Here is a 14,700-nt window from a genome sequence, read left to right on the forward strand (position 1 = left end):
GGCGACAAGGGGCATCCCTGTCTAGTCCCTCTGCCCAATGGGAATGTCAGCGAGACGTGGCCGTTGGCTACCACCTGTGCCACCGGTTTCGTGTATAGGAGTCGTATCCAGGCTATGTATTTCGGCCCAAAGCCCATACGTGCAAGTACTTCAAAGAGATATTCCCATTCTACTAGGTCAAAAGCCATTTTGGCGTCGAGAGAGATAATTACTGCCTTCTCAGAGAGGAGGTGCGTACGAGCCAGTACCCCATGGACCCTCCGGAGGTTCAATGCTGTACTTCTATTAGGCATAAAGCCTGACTGGTCAGGGTGGATCAGGGTATGCAAGTGTGGCAACAAACGGTTAGCCAGAAGCTTGGCCAAGACCTTGGCCTCTACGTTAAGCAGGGATATTGGGCGATATGAAGCACAATCAGTTGGTGGTTTTCCCGGCTTCGGTATAGCTATGATCGTGGCCGTGCGCTGGTCAAGTGGTAATTCCGCCCTGTCCCTGCTCTCTTTATACATTTCTAACAGGGGTCTACTAAGCTCCGAGGCCATTGCTTTGTACCATTCCACGGGTAGTCCATTAGGGCCCAATGCTTTGCCTGACTGTAATGCCTGAATCGACAACTGTATTTCTTCCTCTGTCGGGTCTATCTCTAGGTCTTGCCTAACCTCGTGTGGTATACTGGGGATGTCGATTGCAGTTAGCGATGCCGATGCCATTTGTGCGGTGATGGTATGTTCCGGGGTGTATATATCTCGAAAGTGATTCGCTAGAGTGTGCACAATTTCCTCCGGGTGTGTCAGTACCTGGCCGTCAGTAGTGTGAAGCTTCTGAGTACCCCTCGCACCCCCCTTTCTCCTATCCAACCATGCCAGCATTCATCCCGCTTTGTCACCTACATCATAAATTCTGTGTGCAGTGCTGGCGATGTAGCCCTGAACCGTCGTTTTGAGATGGGTCTGGTATTGCTGCTGCCTTAGTTGCAATGTGTGTGCTGTGGCTGGGGTGGGATTCGCCATGTGAGCAGTGTTTGCGTCGTTGAGTGTCAGTTCCAACTCCGTGAGTTCTCGCCGGGAGTCCCGTTTGTGTCCTGTTATCGCTGCTATTGCTGCGCCTCTGAGGACCGTTTTGTATGCTTCCCACAAGACTGACGGTGAGGTCACCGTGCCCGTGTTGTCTGTGAAGTAATGTGTTGTCGCTAGTTTGAGTTTCTTCCGGATCTTAGGGACTTTTAAGTAATTCGGGTATATTGGGTAGATTCTAGCGCATTTCTTTTCCCCGGTGGTGAGAGATAAAGTGATTGGTGAGTGGTCAGATATACCCCTGGGCAGGATGTCTATTTTGTCCACAGCTCCCAGCCCAACCCCCAGTAACAAAAAGTAGTCTATGCGAGATAGGCTATTGTGTACTGCTGAGTAGTAAGTGTATTGTGTCGTCGCGGGGTGTAGATGCCGCCACACATCCGTGATGCCCAAGGCTTCTAGAAAGTCAGGTAATGATGCGTTCCCTCTTGAACTGTCTCTGGTGGGTAAGGCATCCATCTCCGGGTCCATTATGGCATTCAGGTCTCCTGCGGTGGAAGACGGTTGCCAGCGAGTCGCACAGGTTTTGCGTAGGGGGATGTCGTTGGTGTTGGAGAGTTCTTTCACGATGTTGAATAGCTCTTTGCTGTTGTGTGCGTCTAGGCGGTCTTTGATTGAGGTCCCTTTGGCGGATCTGATGAGGTGATGATGTCTGCGGGTGGCGTTCTTGTGGGCTGCATATCTGTCCGGTGTTCGTTCGCGGAGCCAGTTATTCTCCAGTTTTCGGCATGTTCGTTTGGAGGCCTGGAGGTCTTCGGTGAACCAGCTGCCTTTCTTGCTGGTGTGACTGCTGGAGGGTTTCTTGAACGGGGCCAGGGTGTTGGCGCAGTCGTAGATCCACTGTCTGAGGTTGCGGCGGCTGTGTCGGCGGGATTTGAGGGTGGGCTCTGGGCGAGGGTGGTGGTTAGCTGGTCTTCGGGGACTTTGCTCCAGCAGCGGTGGGGCATCTGTTGGGTGCGGTGGTGCGTGGTGGGCTTCCTGAAGGTGAAGTGGATGTAGCGATGGTTTGTCCAGTGGAGTGCAGTGGTGTGGTTGAGGGAGACGTGGGGGCTTGCGAAGAAGATGGGGGTCGAGGGTGTGGCCGGCGGCGAGGGTGGGTGTTGTGACGATTTGTCTGAGTCAGAGATTGGCGAGGTTGTCGATCAGGGTGGTGGAGTAGGTGTTGTTGTTCTCCAGGTGGTTTGACGGGCGGATGCTGGTGAAGCTGCAGTTCAGGCAGGGGAAAGGTCCTTGGGTGCGTTTCGGGGTGGCCCAGTAGCAGGTGTGTTCTTGTCCGGGATAGAGTGTGTGGAGGGTGCTGGCATCGTAGCGGAGTCAGGTGTTGTGGCGTTCGCGGGGGCCAGGGGTTCTGGCGTTAGGCGTGGTTCAGGCACGGACGGGTGCAGATGGGCTTGCCTTGGCGCGCCAGCCATAAGAAGGGGAGGTGGGAGCGAGGGGATTGGCGTAGTGGCGAGAGGGGGGCAGATACAGAAGGCAAAGAAAAGCACAAAATACAGTTTACAGAAGGCAAAGAGCGGAGGGGCAGAGACGCAGGGGACGCAGCGGCGGGAAGCGGGACCGGCGCGGAACAGTAGGCAAAACGGGCACAACAGCACAAAATGCAGTTACAGAAGGCAAAGAGAAGCACAAAAATACAGTTTACAGAAGGCAAAGAAAAAACACTGTATCCAGGCAAAAACAAACCAAAGGCCTACCACTGGCCACCAGGGATGGGCGCAGGTGGTAGCCTGCTGGTGGAGGCGGGCCTCGAACGACAGCAGCAGCTGGGACTCAGACACGGCCACAGTCAGGTGAAGCTGCACGGCGTGGGGAGCGACCTGCCTGGCAACCGGGTCAAGGGTCTATGTTGCTGAAAGTCTTGAGATGCTCCTTTGTGCAACGATCCCAGGCAATAAAAGTTCAGCAATTTAGTGCTAATGGAAGCTGCTGATGCACCATGCATGCCATTGAAACAATGAGGATTACAGGAAAGTCTAGAACGAGAGTCAAAAACAGGAGTCCAGAATAAGTGCTGGAAAAGGACATTCTGTTGGCTACAAGATGTCGCCTGCTTTCCTTTTGGCACATTTATGCACACCCACTCTTCCAAACTCCGTTAAAGAAATACTCTTGAATTGAAATGTTGAGGAAAAGTACCACCTTACTTTGATGCTTGTACATTGTCTGGTGCGACCAGGCATAATTGGCAGTGTGTTTTTCAGATCAATAGACTGCTTTGAAATTTGTAGTAGCTGTCAGTGACCTCTAATTTCAGCTGAAGGATGTTTTACCCAGTAAAGCCTTTGTTGTCTGCATTCCAATTTCCTCCTGATTTCACTGGATCAAAGCTCTAATCAGTCACAATTACAGCACCAAGAAACTTCGGCATATGGGGCACTTCATAAGTAATAATCATAGACCGGACTTCTTGATCATCTTGGATCCAGAAGACTTTGCTTTAAGAGCACGTGCGCCTTTTCAAATTATTTTGAAAATTGCCTGTCATCTTCATTGTTCTGGATAGTGTTAGGTGAATGCAAACTGTTTACTTACAGATCTGTGATCTATGTCTGATTGACATTTATGTGTCCTGTTGTGTTAATGTGTCTTAATGCCTTTTCTCTTCAGAAAGCTAGTACTGCTTTCTGGAATATTTCCAAAGTATTCCATTGTAGAAAACAGGCTGTAGAAAGGTGTGCTGCATTATTATAGCATTGTGTTTCTGCACACTGAATGCATTTCTCTTTTTTAAATTGAGGCTGTATTTATTTTTATTGATTTTATAGGCATGCTTTGCTTCACTTGTGAGCCAGGACTACGTTAATGGTACAGATCAGGAGGAAATCAGGACTGGTGAGCTATCTTGTTTGCTAAAATAAACTACAAACATCTCTTCAACAAAATGTAGTTTTTCTTTAGGTGGGATTTTATGTTCACATTAACGTAACAAATGATTTTCAGAATTACTTGTGAATACTTAACTGTGCTTTGGTTGGCAACTGTTAATTACTGAAAGAAGACTGCCTTTTTATGTCGAGCTTAGACTGCGCTTGCGTTGTCGCTTAGCTGTATACTTTATCATTTGAACTCCTCGAATTGCTGCCAGATGGTTTTTAGGTCTCGCCTACGCAGCGTGCATGCGTTGCATAGGAGACCTTTAGCCATCGTTCTGCTCTTTTTCGAAGCACATACTCGTGTTTGTGGCGGCATCCACCTTGCGGGAGCGAGCAGGGGGTGCGCCACAAGCACGAGCATGTGCTTCGAAAAAGAGCAGACTGCGCTCACACTCCCTCTCTGACATCTCCTCCTTGCTTTCTCTAGATTGTATACTTTTGTTTCTGTGCGTTTACTTTTATCTACTCCTCTTTCAATATTTGGTCTGCTCCAGTCTCTTCTCTTTTTTCTCAATCAGTAGCTCTGTTTTAATGTGCTTACAAATATGCTTGTGCAACGCGTTTTTTATATCAATACGGTGGGATTTGTCGTTCCCCGCACAGATGTATCCCCTTGATGCTGCATGTTAGAATAAATTGTTCCTCTACGACGACCGTCAGCCCTAGGCGTTTTTTATGGTCGCTTCCCACCATTGCTTCGTTTATGAGGCACTGTTTCTCCAATAATATACCTGCATTTAACAGTCAACGCTGCTCGCTCCCTCCACCCGCAGCCTGTCGGCGGTTCTGCTCTGTCACCTCATGGCGTTTATCGTCAGCGTGAATGAACAGCGCAGCTCTGGCAGCGGAAAACAGAAGATTTTTTTCACTCCCTCCTCTAATGTGTTATTTAAACCAGACCGAAGAAGCTCCTACATTGTAAATCTTCTCCTTAAATCTTGATTCCTCTACAGCAAATCATAGCCAAACAAAGTATTCCATTCTGTGCACTTGAATCTTTTCTTTTCCCACTGATGTTATCCTTTGCCCGTCCTTTCTTTCTCTATATTAATTTTTTCTTCCTGTCAATCTTGCATACCTCGCTCTCCTCTATCCCTTCTTCCTGTCTAGTACTACCTTAGGCTCCACACAAGACTTTTAAACCTTACATCAGAATAAATCCCACTTCACCTCTGAGGCAGTGACGTGTTCATGGATATTCTCCCTAACTGTACATACGAGGATAAAAAATATTAAAGCCTGCTTATGTATTTAGCACTTCCTTTTTACGATATGTCCCTGACCCCTCATGGGCCTAGCCTAATCATCTGTTGGGAACTTAAATGGCGTGTGCTGTTGTCTTGGCATCTCTGTAAAGCGCTTTTTAGTCCTACTAGACCACGTGTATAAAAAACAAAAATAAAAAATATAAAAATCTACCTTCCGAGGACGAGAAGGCGCTTTACAGAGATTTTATTTATTTATTATTTTATTTATTTTAGTGTTTTATAGAGCGCAAACTTGACCCGTTAGGGTATCGGAGCGCTTTACAGGAACAAAACAGTATGCAATAGGTTTGAAGTCACAAAAGTACACAATAGAACAGGAAGGGGCAGGGTGCTGGGTACCTAAGGGATAGAGCATACATATGTACACTTTGCATTATACATTTATTCGTAGCGATCGTCTCAGATGTCTCTGGGGGGTTGAGGCGGACATTAAGCGAGGAATTTGCCCATAAGGAAGGTTTTGGCATCCTTTTTGAAGTGTGCCAGCGGGCGGTAGAGAGTTCCATACTCTTGGTGCGGCCCCAGAGAAGGCCAGAATGTAGGTTTTTTTTTTTCTGCAGGCCGGCAGGTTGGAGCAAGAGGTCTCTGGCAGACCTGGAGTTTCTGGTTCCTCCAGATACCACGAGTTTCTGTGCAAGATATGCAGGGGAGTTGGAGTATAGTACCTTGTGCGTGATGCATGCCAGTTTGAGTTGAATTCTGGCCTCAAGAGGAAGCCAATTCAGAGCTTTCAGATGAGGTGAAATGTGATCGAATTTCCTTGAGCCCAAGTAAGATGTCTGGCAGCCGCATTGAGGCAGGCTTTTAAAGGTGCCAGGGAGATCTTGGGTAGCCCCAAAAGGGTAGAACAGCCATATTCCAGTCTAGAGATGACTAGTGCCTGGGCTGCCATTTTTTGGTCGGGAGCGTCTAGGAAGGGTTTCAGTTTCCAGAGGTAGCTCAGGTGGAATCTGGCTGATTTAGCCATCAAGTTGATGTGGTCTTGCATGTTCAAGTTGCAGTCCAGGGTTATGCCCAAAGATTTGGCCGAGTCCACAATGGTCAGTGGGCAGTTTAGGGCTGTGATAGCCTTAATCCATATCTGAATCTCAAGGTTAGTTTTTTGGGGGGAAATTAGGAGAAATTCTTTTTTTTTTTTTTGCGTTGAGTTTGAGTTGATTGGAGGCGAGCCATTGGACAGTCATTTTTAAGGCCTCATTCAGGGATAGAATCACCTCGAGGGATGAGGTTTTGATGTATATCTGGGTGCCGTCAGCATACGTGTGGTAAGAGATGTTCGGGGAGTGTAGTACTTCGGCAAGTGGTTCCATGTAAAGGTTGAAGAGGGTGGGGGACCGGGTTGAACCTTGAGGGACTACAACTGTGACCTGGGAGGGAGCAGACAGGTTACCGTTAATTAGGAATCTTTGTGATCGATTTTGGAGGAAGGACCCAAACAGAACCATCCAATCCCATTCTAAATTTGAGGCGTTCGAGTAATTTTCCATGATTGACTGTGTCGAAGGCCGAGGATAGATCCAGGAGGATTAGGAGACCAGTTTTGCCTTTGTCGGGGGCTTAGAGGGCATTGTCTACAATGTGGAGCATGGTGGTTTCAGTACTGTGCCCGGGTCTGAATCCTGATTGGAAGTCTTCAAGTAAATGAAAGTTGTTGATGTGATGGCTTAGCTGCTGTTGCACACACTTCTCCAACACTTTGGCTAAGAGAGGGATATTGGAGATAGGTCTGAAGTTGTCATCGGGGGAGCTGGATCCAGAGACAGGTTTTTCAAGATGGAGAGAACTTGGCCGGCTTTCAGAGAGTCTGGTATCGATCCCTACCTGAGAGAGGCGTTGATTATTGCAGTCCAGCTAGGAACGACTGATTGGGTGGCGGCAGCTAGGCAGTTCGAGGGGAGCGGGTCATAAAAGTAGTTGTTCGGGTTCAAGGTAGCTAGGATTTTTGAGACCGAGTCTTCATCATAGAGCTTGAAGTTAGACCAACGTGTTTGGTTTTTGGGTGAAGCCTGTGGGGGCAATGCGGAAGGAGGGGGCAGATCCAGAAAGGGTTGAGAGTTTGTGGCGGAGCTGAGTTCGTTTCCTAAGGCTTTGATTTTGACGGAGAAAAAAAAGGAGAAATTCTCAGATGATAGTAGCGACTTGGGGGTTTCTTTTGGTGTTTTGGCCAGTTTATTAGATTGGTGTTTGACCAGTTCGAAGAGCTTGCGTGGTCTGTTCTTGGCGTTCTCCAGCTCCGATCTGAAGAATTCTTTTTTTGCATTGAGAATGTGCCTGTTGTAGACATTTCTGGCCTGGTGGAAAAATTTTAAATGTACTGCTGAGGGGTGCTGTCTCCACGTTCTTTCGGATTGTCGGAGGGCTCGCCTCTTGTTACTGATGGAGCCAGAGAACCAGGGATTCCTGTCTTTGATTTGTTTAGTTTTTAGTTTTAGCGGGGCTAGGTCATCTAGAATGTTAGTTATAGTTGCAGAGTAGTGGTCATAAAGGTCACTGGCCGTTTTGATATGCGATTTTGGGGGGGGGGGATCAAAATTGCAGCGAGCCTTCAGTTCCCTGAGGTCCAGGTTTATGGTGTCTCTGACCCAGCGTTTTGGAATCACTGGTTGCGGTGGGCTTGTTTTGTGGGTGCCAGGTAATTGGAAGGAGATAGTATGGTGGTCTGACCAGTTGCATGGGTCTATAGAGATAAGTTTAACTGTTGACTCCTTGGAGATGATCCAGTCAAGGGTGGCCCCTTTCAAGTGTGTAGGGAGTGTGCAGGCTTGGGTCAGGGCTTGATCGGCCAGGAGGTCTTTGATGGCATTGACATGAGTATCCTTAGGATCGTTCCAGTGCAGGTTGAAATCACCAAGGAAAATTTCATTAGCTTTGGAGGAAACCTTGGCTGTGATGATTTCCATGAAGTGGTCAGTGAAGGTGTCATTGGTGCCTGGGGGGTGGTAAAAGATGTGCAGATTGCACAGTTGGGTGGAGTTGCTTCAAATGGAAAGGGCGAGGTATTCGCAGGAGTCTGAGGTGTCCGCTAGAAGTTCAGTGATAATGAGGGTAGAGCGGTAGATGCAGGAGATGCCTCCTCCTTTATTGCAGGATTGCCTATCCAGCCTAGCAATGTTGTAGTTTGAAGGGACTAGGAGATCCAGGCATGGAGATGAGGATTTGTTGAGCCACGATTCGGTCAGGATCGGTAAGCCAATGTTTTTGTTCAGGATGAGATCAGCGATATCAGCAGCATGCCTGACAGCCGAACGGCAGTTGATTAAAAGGCCAGACAGAGGGGGGTCGGTGGGAGAGATGGGAGTCGGGCGGACAGGGGTATGGGCGCTAGATTGCTATTACCCACGCTTCTGTTACGGAGGGTAGCTGATCTGTTGGGGTTGATGGCGACCAAGCAGATGGCAAGGTCGGCACTCACGTCCGGTGGACAGGGGGAAACTGGGGCAGGGTTGTAATCAAGGGGGATGGCTAGACTTTCTTATTCAGTGAGGTCTGGTGGGCATGGGGTGGCCAGGGTAATAATTTGGAGGAGAGGACGAGAGCTAGGATTTCCTCCTCCGAGAGGGGGCATGGTTGCTTGCGGGGGCGAAGGTGTTCCAGGGGTAGCAGTTGAGGGTGCTTGGTGGTATAGGTGGGGGAGGAGTCGCGTGGGGGCTTGAGGTTAGCGAAGGAGAGTTCAGCGAGGTGAAGGAGGTTCTTTAGGTCCAGAATGAAGTTTATAGATGCTCTGCGTTAATTGGTTGCTCTGGAGAGCAGAGTTTTGATATCCAAATAGGAGGGAACTGCTTGAGGGCGGGGGGGGGGGGGGGGGGGGGTTCTAGTGGTTCAGGGACCGTTCTATCGGCATGTGTCGGAAAAGGGGTAGAGGGGCTAGCTCGATCTGTGTCATAGGTCTTTGGAGGAGTATCAGTCTCAAGGACCGAGAGGGGAACTAGCGGGGAGGAGACCGGAGGACTAGCGGCGATTCTACTGGCAAGCCTGGGCGGCGTCCTAGAGGGGTTGGGATGAACTGTGTTGGAAACCCTTGGGGGGGGGGGGGGGTTGTTTGAGGGTGGCTAGGCACGTTAGACTGGCTAGTTGGAGGGTCGACTGAGCCGGTGTTGGTTACCCTGTGAGAGTCATGCACGTGGTTTCTGAGGAGGGTAAAGAGGTCCGCAAATTTATTAAGGTTTTTAGTTGTAGCTTGGATCAGGACGATGCCGTTTTTATAGTGTGATGGTGAGGTCAGCTTGCAGGATTGTGGCGGGCGCTGTAGTGAGCTTAGTGCCGTATAGAATCTTCCTGGTTGCACGTACATAGAGGAGGTGCGCAAGGGTTTTGCGCCAAGAAGAGGTTCTTCTGGAATAAAAGATGAGGTCATTAAGGATTGTGCCATTGTCCGCACTGTATCGCAGGTCAGAGATCAATGACTCAGGGTGCCTTTTTAAAGTGGCGTGCTTGAAGGATTTTGCAGTGGATTTAGAGAGGTTAGGGGGGTAAACCAGAGTATACGAGTTTTCCCCAGTAGCGGTTAGGCCACGACCTGCCATGCTGGCTAGAGTGGGGCGCTACTAGTTCACAGAAACGATGTGGAGAAGCAGGGGTTGATCCAGATGTATCCAATGGTGAGATTTCTTAAGGGAGCAGGATTGTCCAAGCATTAGGGCAGGGTCCCGAGCGTACTGGCGATGTTCGGACGTGGGCGTCTACGGGGATAGGCTGCCGCAGCGACTAGGACGCCGGGCCATCCACCACGCTGCTAATTCTGGGTGATAAGGCAGAGAGGGACCCAGTAGCAGTCAGAGCTCATAGGACCCCATGAGGGAGCAGGGATCACTTTCAAGGGCAGCGCAGCAGAGGCCCCAGATGGAACCCTCCTGCATGCAGCTCCTCAATCATCCAGGTAGAGCGGCAACTCGGGGCACATCAACGATTCAGCTAGAGGGCAATTAGGAGTCTCTAATGAGCCTAGTGCTATTCACCAGGTCTTTTGGTTAGTAAAAAACAGGACTTATGTGCCACTCATCAAACCACAGGAAGAGCAGCATCTAGGATACACACCAAAGTTCCAGTCATAAGAGCAGTAAACGGGGTTTATGTGCCACTCATCCGTCCACAGGAAGAGCAGCCCCTAGGGCACACGCCAAAGTTTCGGCCATAAGAACAGTAAAGGTGTCTCTATGGAACCGAGTGATATCACCCCATTTTTTTAGGTTAGCAGAAGCGGGCTTTTTGTCCTCTACTTAGTCAACAAAGTGGAGCATCAATGATCATGCCGCAGTTTTTGTTCTGTGTTGAAAATACATTTACCGTTCTTGTATAAAAAGCATTTCTGTGTACAGGGCTGAGCCGCATAGGCCCCTTTAGGCTGTAGACATATTCTGGTACATGTATTAAACCCAGTTATATTCATGTGCCACACTGCAGTACCTAGGGGACTTAACATGCTATGTATGCATGAACTAAGTGGGGAAAAGCTAGTCAGGGGTTTTGTGCAAAATGTCAAGGGTCTGGGGAAAGTTTATCTCACATTTTGTTTGTGTGCCCCCAATACTCTGCCCCCAGATCTAAGTGGCTCAAACCAGTCTGTAGCCAACTAGGCACACGCTCGTCTGCTGAGGCCCTGAGACTGTTAAAAACTAATCTGGATCCGATCATTGTGGTGGGGGTAGCCAAGTTCCTAGGCTGGGCCTGGATTATCAGAAGTAGGTTTATTAATCTAAATTAGCTGAGACTGTTTTATCCTATATTACTGTGGTAACCAGTATCTGTATCTTTTTTAACTTTTGTATACTTCTGCAAGAAGTTATTCGATGCCAATGATTTAATACTGATTTTACATATGTTACTGTGTTTTTTGTATTTATGTCTTTTATGATGAATTAATCGAATAAAGACTTCTTGAACTGAACTGTATGCATGAACACTTGTCATAATTGCAGTGATGTAGTGAATGAAAACTTTGCAAGTAATGTAAAATATAAATGCCAATAAACAGAATTGACAACAAAAAAAAAAAACAAAGTGGAGCAGCAACTCAGGTAAAACTCATGATTCAACTGCAGAAACAGTAGGGTGACGCCATTAAATCTAGCGACTTAAGAGTCTTAAGATATAGGGAGACCAGGAAGAGCTTAGGAGTTTCAGCTGAGGCACAGGGGATCCAATAGAATTTAGCCCATCCCAGAGCACCCCATAGATGTACCCATGGAGCCCATCCGAAGGCTGCCAGCCCAGCGGACTCAGGAGCAGTCGGTCAGAGTGCGGGGCGGGGGGAACAAGACTCACCAGGTGTAAGGAAGATGGTTTCACGTCAGCAGCTGCACTTCAGGCACTTTAGGCAGGGCAATGACCCCCTAAAAACAGGTGCCACGAATTCCCTGAGGGCAGATCGGCGGGTCCAGCCCTGAGGCGAGGCAGTGTGTGTTGGCACGATCGTACCTCCGCTGAGACCAGGAGCCTCGATTCAAAGGGAGCTGGTCATTGACAACATGACAACAGCACACGGACTTCCCCTTTTCTTTCTTCTTTTGTAATTCCCTACTTTATATTTCTCCTTTTCTCGCTCTATTGCTGCCTGCCCCTAGCTTCCTTTTTTCAATCAATCAATCAAGACACTTATAAAGCGCACTACGCACCGTAAGGGTCTCAAGGCTCTGAGGGGGGGGGGGTGCTGCTACTGATCGAAGAGCTAGGTCTTGAGAAGTCTCTTGAAGGCCAGTAGGTCTTGGGTCTGCCGTAGGTTGGTGGGGAGGGTGTTCCAGCTCTTAGCAGCGAGGTGGGAGAAGGATCTGCTGCCACCGGTCGTTCTTCGGATGCGGGGGACTGTGGCGAGGGCAAGGCCGGCGGTGCTGAGCTGGCGGGCGGGGGTGTAGAAGAAGCTGAGTCGTCTGTTGAGGTATGTGGGCCGGTGTTGTGGAAAGCTTTGTGTGCGTGGATGATGAGCTTGAAGGTTATCCTCTTGTTGACGGGGAGCCAGTGCAGGTCTCTCAGGTGGGGTGTGATGTGGCTGCGGTGGGGGATGTTGAGGATCAGACGTGCCTAGGCGTTCTGGATGCGTTGCAGTCGTCTCAGGAGCTTGGCCGACGTTCCTGCGTAGAGGGCGTTTCCGTAGTCCAGCCTGCTGGTGACGAGGGCCTGGGTGACTGTGCTTCTAGTTTCGGTGAGGACCCACTTGAAGATCCTGCGTAGCATTCGGAGGGTGTTGAAGCAGGATGAGGAGATGGCGTTGTCCTGCTTAGTCATGGAGAGGGTGGAGTCGAGGATGACCCCTAGGTTGCGTGCGTGGTCGGTGGGTGTCGGGCTATTCCTAGTGTTGTCGGCCACCAGGAGTCGTCCCAGGCTGAGGGGGTGGAGCTGAGGAGGAGGACCTCAGTCTTGTCCGAGTTCAGCTTCAGTCGGCTGCTCCTCATCCATTCGGCGACGGCGTTCATTCCTTCGTGGAGGTTGGTTTTGGTGGTGTGAGGGAGAGGATCAGCTGGGTGTCGTCGGCGTAGGAGATGATGTTGAGGTCGTGCTGTGGGGCGAGGGCTGCCATGTAGATGTTGAACAGCGTCGGGCGGAAGGAAGAGCCCTACGGTACGCCACAGATTATCTTGGTGGCATTAGAGCGGAAGGGGGAGAGGCGGACGCTCTGAGTTCTGCCGGAGAGAAAGGATGTGGTCCAGTCCAGGGCTTTCTCTTGGATCCTGGCGTTGTGTAGGCGTGTTCCTAGTGTGCGGTGGCAGACCGTATCGAATGAGGCTGACTGGTCTAGGAGGATGAGGGCCGCTGTTTCTCCGTTGTCAAGCAAGGTCCTGATGTCATCGGTGGCGGCAATGAGGGCGGTTTCGGTGCTTGTAATTCCCTACTTTATATTTCTTCTTTTCTCGCTCTATTGCTGCCTGCCCCTAGCTTCCTTTTTTCCTTTTTTTAGGGCTCGCCTATATCCCGCAGGGATTAATAGGCGAGAGTATAGGTGTTGAAACAAACTCTTGCCCAAGGGCTTTGGCAGGCGGATTTCGCAGAGTGCATGTGCTCCATGTGCGCGCTTGCCATTTGCTCCCCGAGCCTCGGCATCACACTTCAAAGGAATTCCTTCTGCTCCCCCGCCACTGCTAGGTGTCCTTATCTCCTCAGACACTCACTTAGCATCTACGCATGTCTCCCAGGCTCCTCACAGTGCCATATGTCCTCAGCGCCTCACACTGCCTTCTTTCTCGCTTTGAATTTCAGCCTAATCCTTTTGAAAAAAAATGATACTCAGAACCACTCTTTGACAGGTCTTGTTTAATTCTTGTTTGACTGTGTTAATGTACATAAAAACTTTAGACAATAAACACTTGCGTGTATATTGTTTTTGAAAGCAACTTATCACCCAATGCACGTGCACTCCGCCAGCTGCCGTTCCTTGTTTGTGGCTTAGCTACAGCTGCATCGCGCAGTGCTGGTTACTTTCAGCCACTTTTCCAGTGCTTAATTTGTGACACAAGAGGTGCCGGGGCTATGATTAGACGGCAGCTTTTAAAAAATATTTTTTTGTGCCAGCCTGCCTAAGAAAGATCACAGAAATCGTACAATTGGGGATTGCATGTTGGTTAAACACAAACAGTTAGAAACAGTTAGAAAATCTGCACTTGCATTTATATTCTTCTTAAGGGAAACTTAACACGAAATGCAAATGTGCCCCGGCAGCGTGTGATTTTTTTTTTTTTTAAACAAAATCCAAAGACAATTTTGGAACGCGTCTCTGTAGGCAACTTTGTAACACATCACATGTTTGGTTTTTAATTACACTGCACTCAGTGCAACATACACTCCAAATACCACTCAGTGCCACATAATTACACTCACATAATTACACTGCACTCAATGCAACATACACTCCAAATACCACTCAGTGCCACATAATTACATGCCACATAATTACACTGCACTCAATGCAACATACACTCCAAATACCACTCGGTGCCACATAATTACATGCCACATATTTACACGCCACATATTTACACTGTACTCAATGCAACATACGCTCCAAATACCACTCAGTGCCACATAATTACACGCCACACAATTACACTCTACTGAATACAACATACACTATACACAATACCACTCAGTGTCACATAATTCAATGCTACATAATTACACTGCGCTCAACGCAACATGCACTCCAAATACCACTCAGCGCCACATAATTACACGACCCATAATTACACTGTACTCAATGCAACATACACTGCACTCAATGCAACATACACTCCAAATCCCACTCAGTGCTGAAGAACTGGGCTTTTTAGAAGCCAGCGGATCAGGGGCACGCCCAAAGTCTTCGGATTCACCTGTCTTGGTTTACAGAGACACGGAATACTTCTGGGTGGATCAGAGGCCAAGTTTATTAGCTGCAGCCAGTAACGGTGATCCTAGAAATACAGCATGGGGGTATTTCAGGAGACTGCTCAAATTCGTAGAGCAAGACATCTCCTTTTATACACAATATTCACATTTACAAACATACACTCCCACTGTGCA

At 48.8% G+C, this 14,700-nt stretch overlaps 1 protein-coding gene across 1 annotated transcript in view; it reads left to right on the forward strand.

Moving 5' to 3' along the window:
- The window catches only part of MED28 (mediator complex subunit 28), a 175,001-nt gene that overhangs the window by 58,388 nt on the left and 101,913 nt on the right, over positions 1-14,700 (forward strand). The window contains exon 2 of the mRNA XM_086964053.1: positions 3,839-3,905. Within this exon, the coding sequence (XP_086820179.1) occupies positions 3,839-3,905 (67 nt within the window). The remainder of the gene's footprint in view (positions 1-3,838; positions 3,906-14,700) is intronic.

The sequence above is a fragment of the Lissotriton vulgaris genome, chromosome 3_2 (genome assembly GCF_964263255.1).
Source record: "Lissotriton vulgaris chromosome 3_2, aLisVul1.2, whole genome shotgun sequence".
NCBI classification, from domain to species: Eukaryota; Metazoa; Chordata; class Amphibia; order Caudata; family Salamandridae; genus Lissotriton; species Lissotriton vulgaris.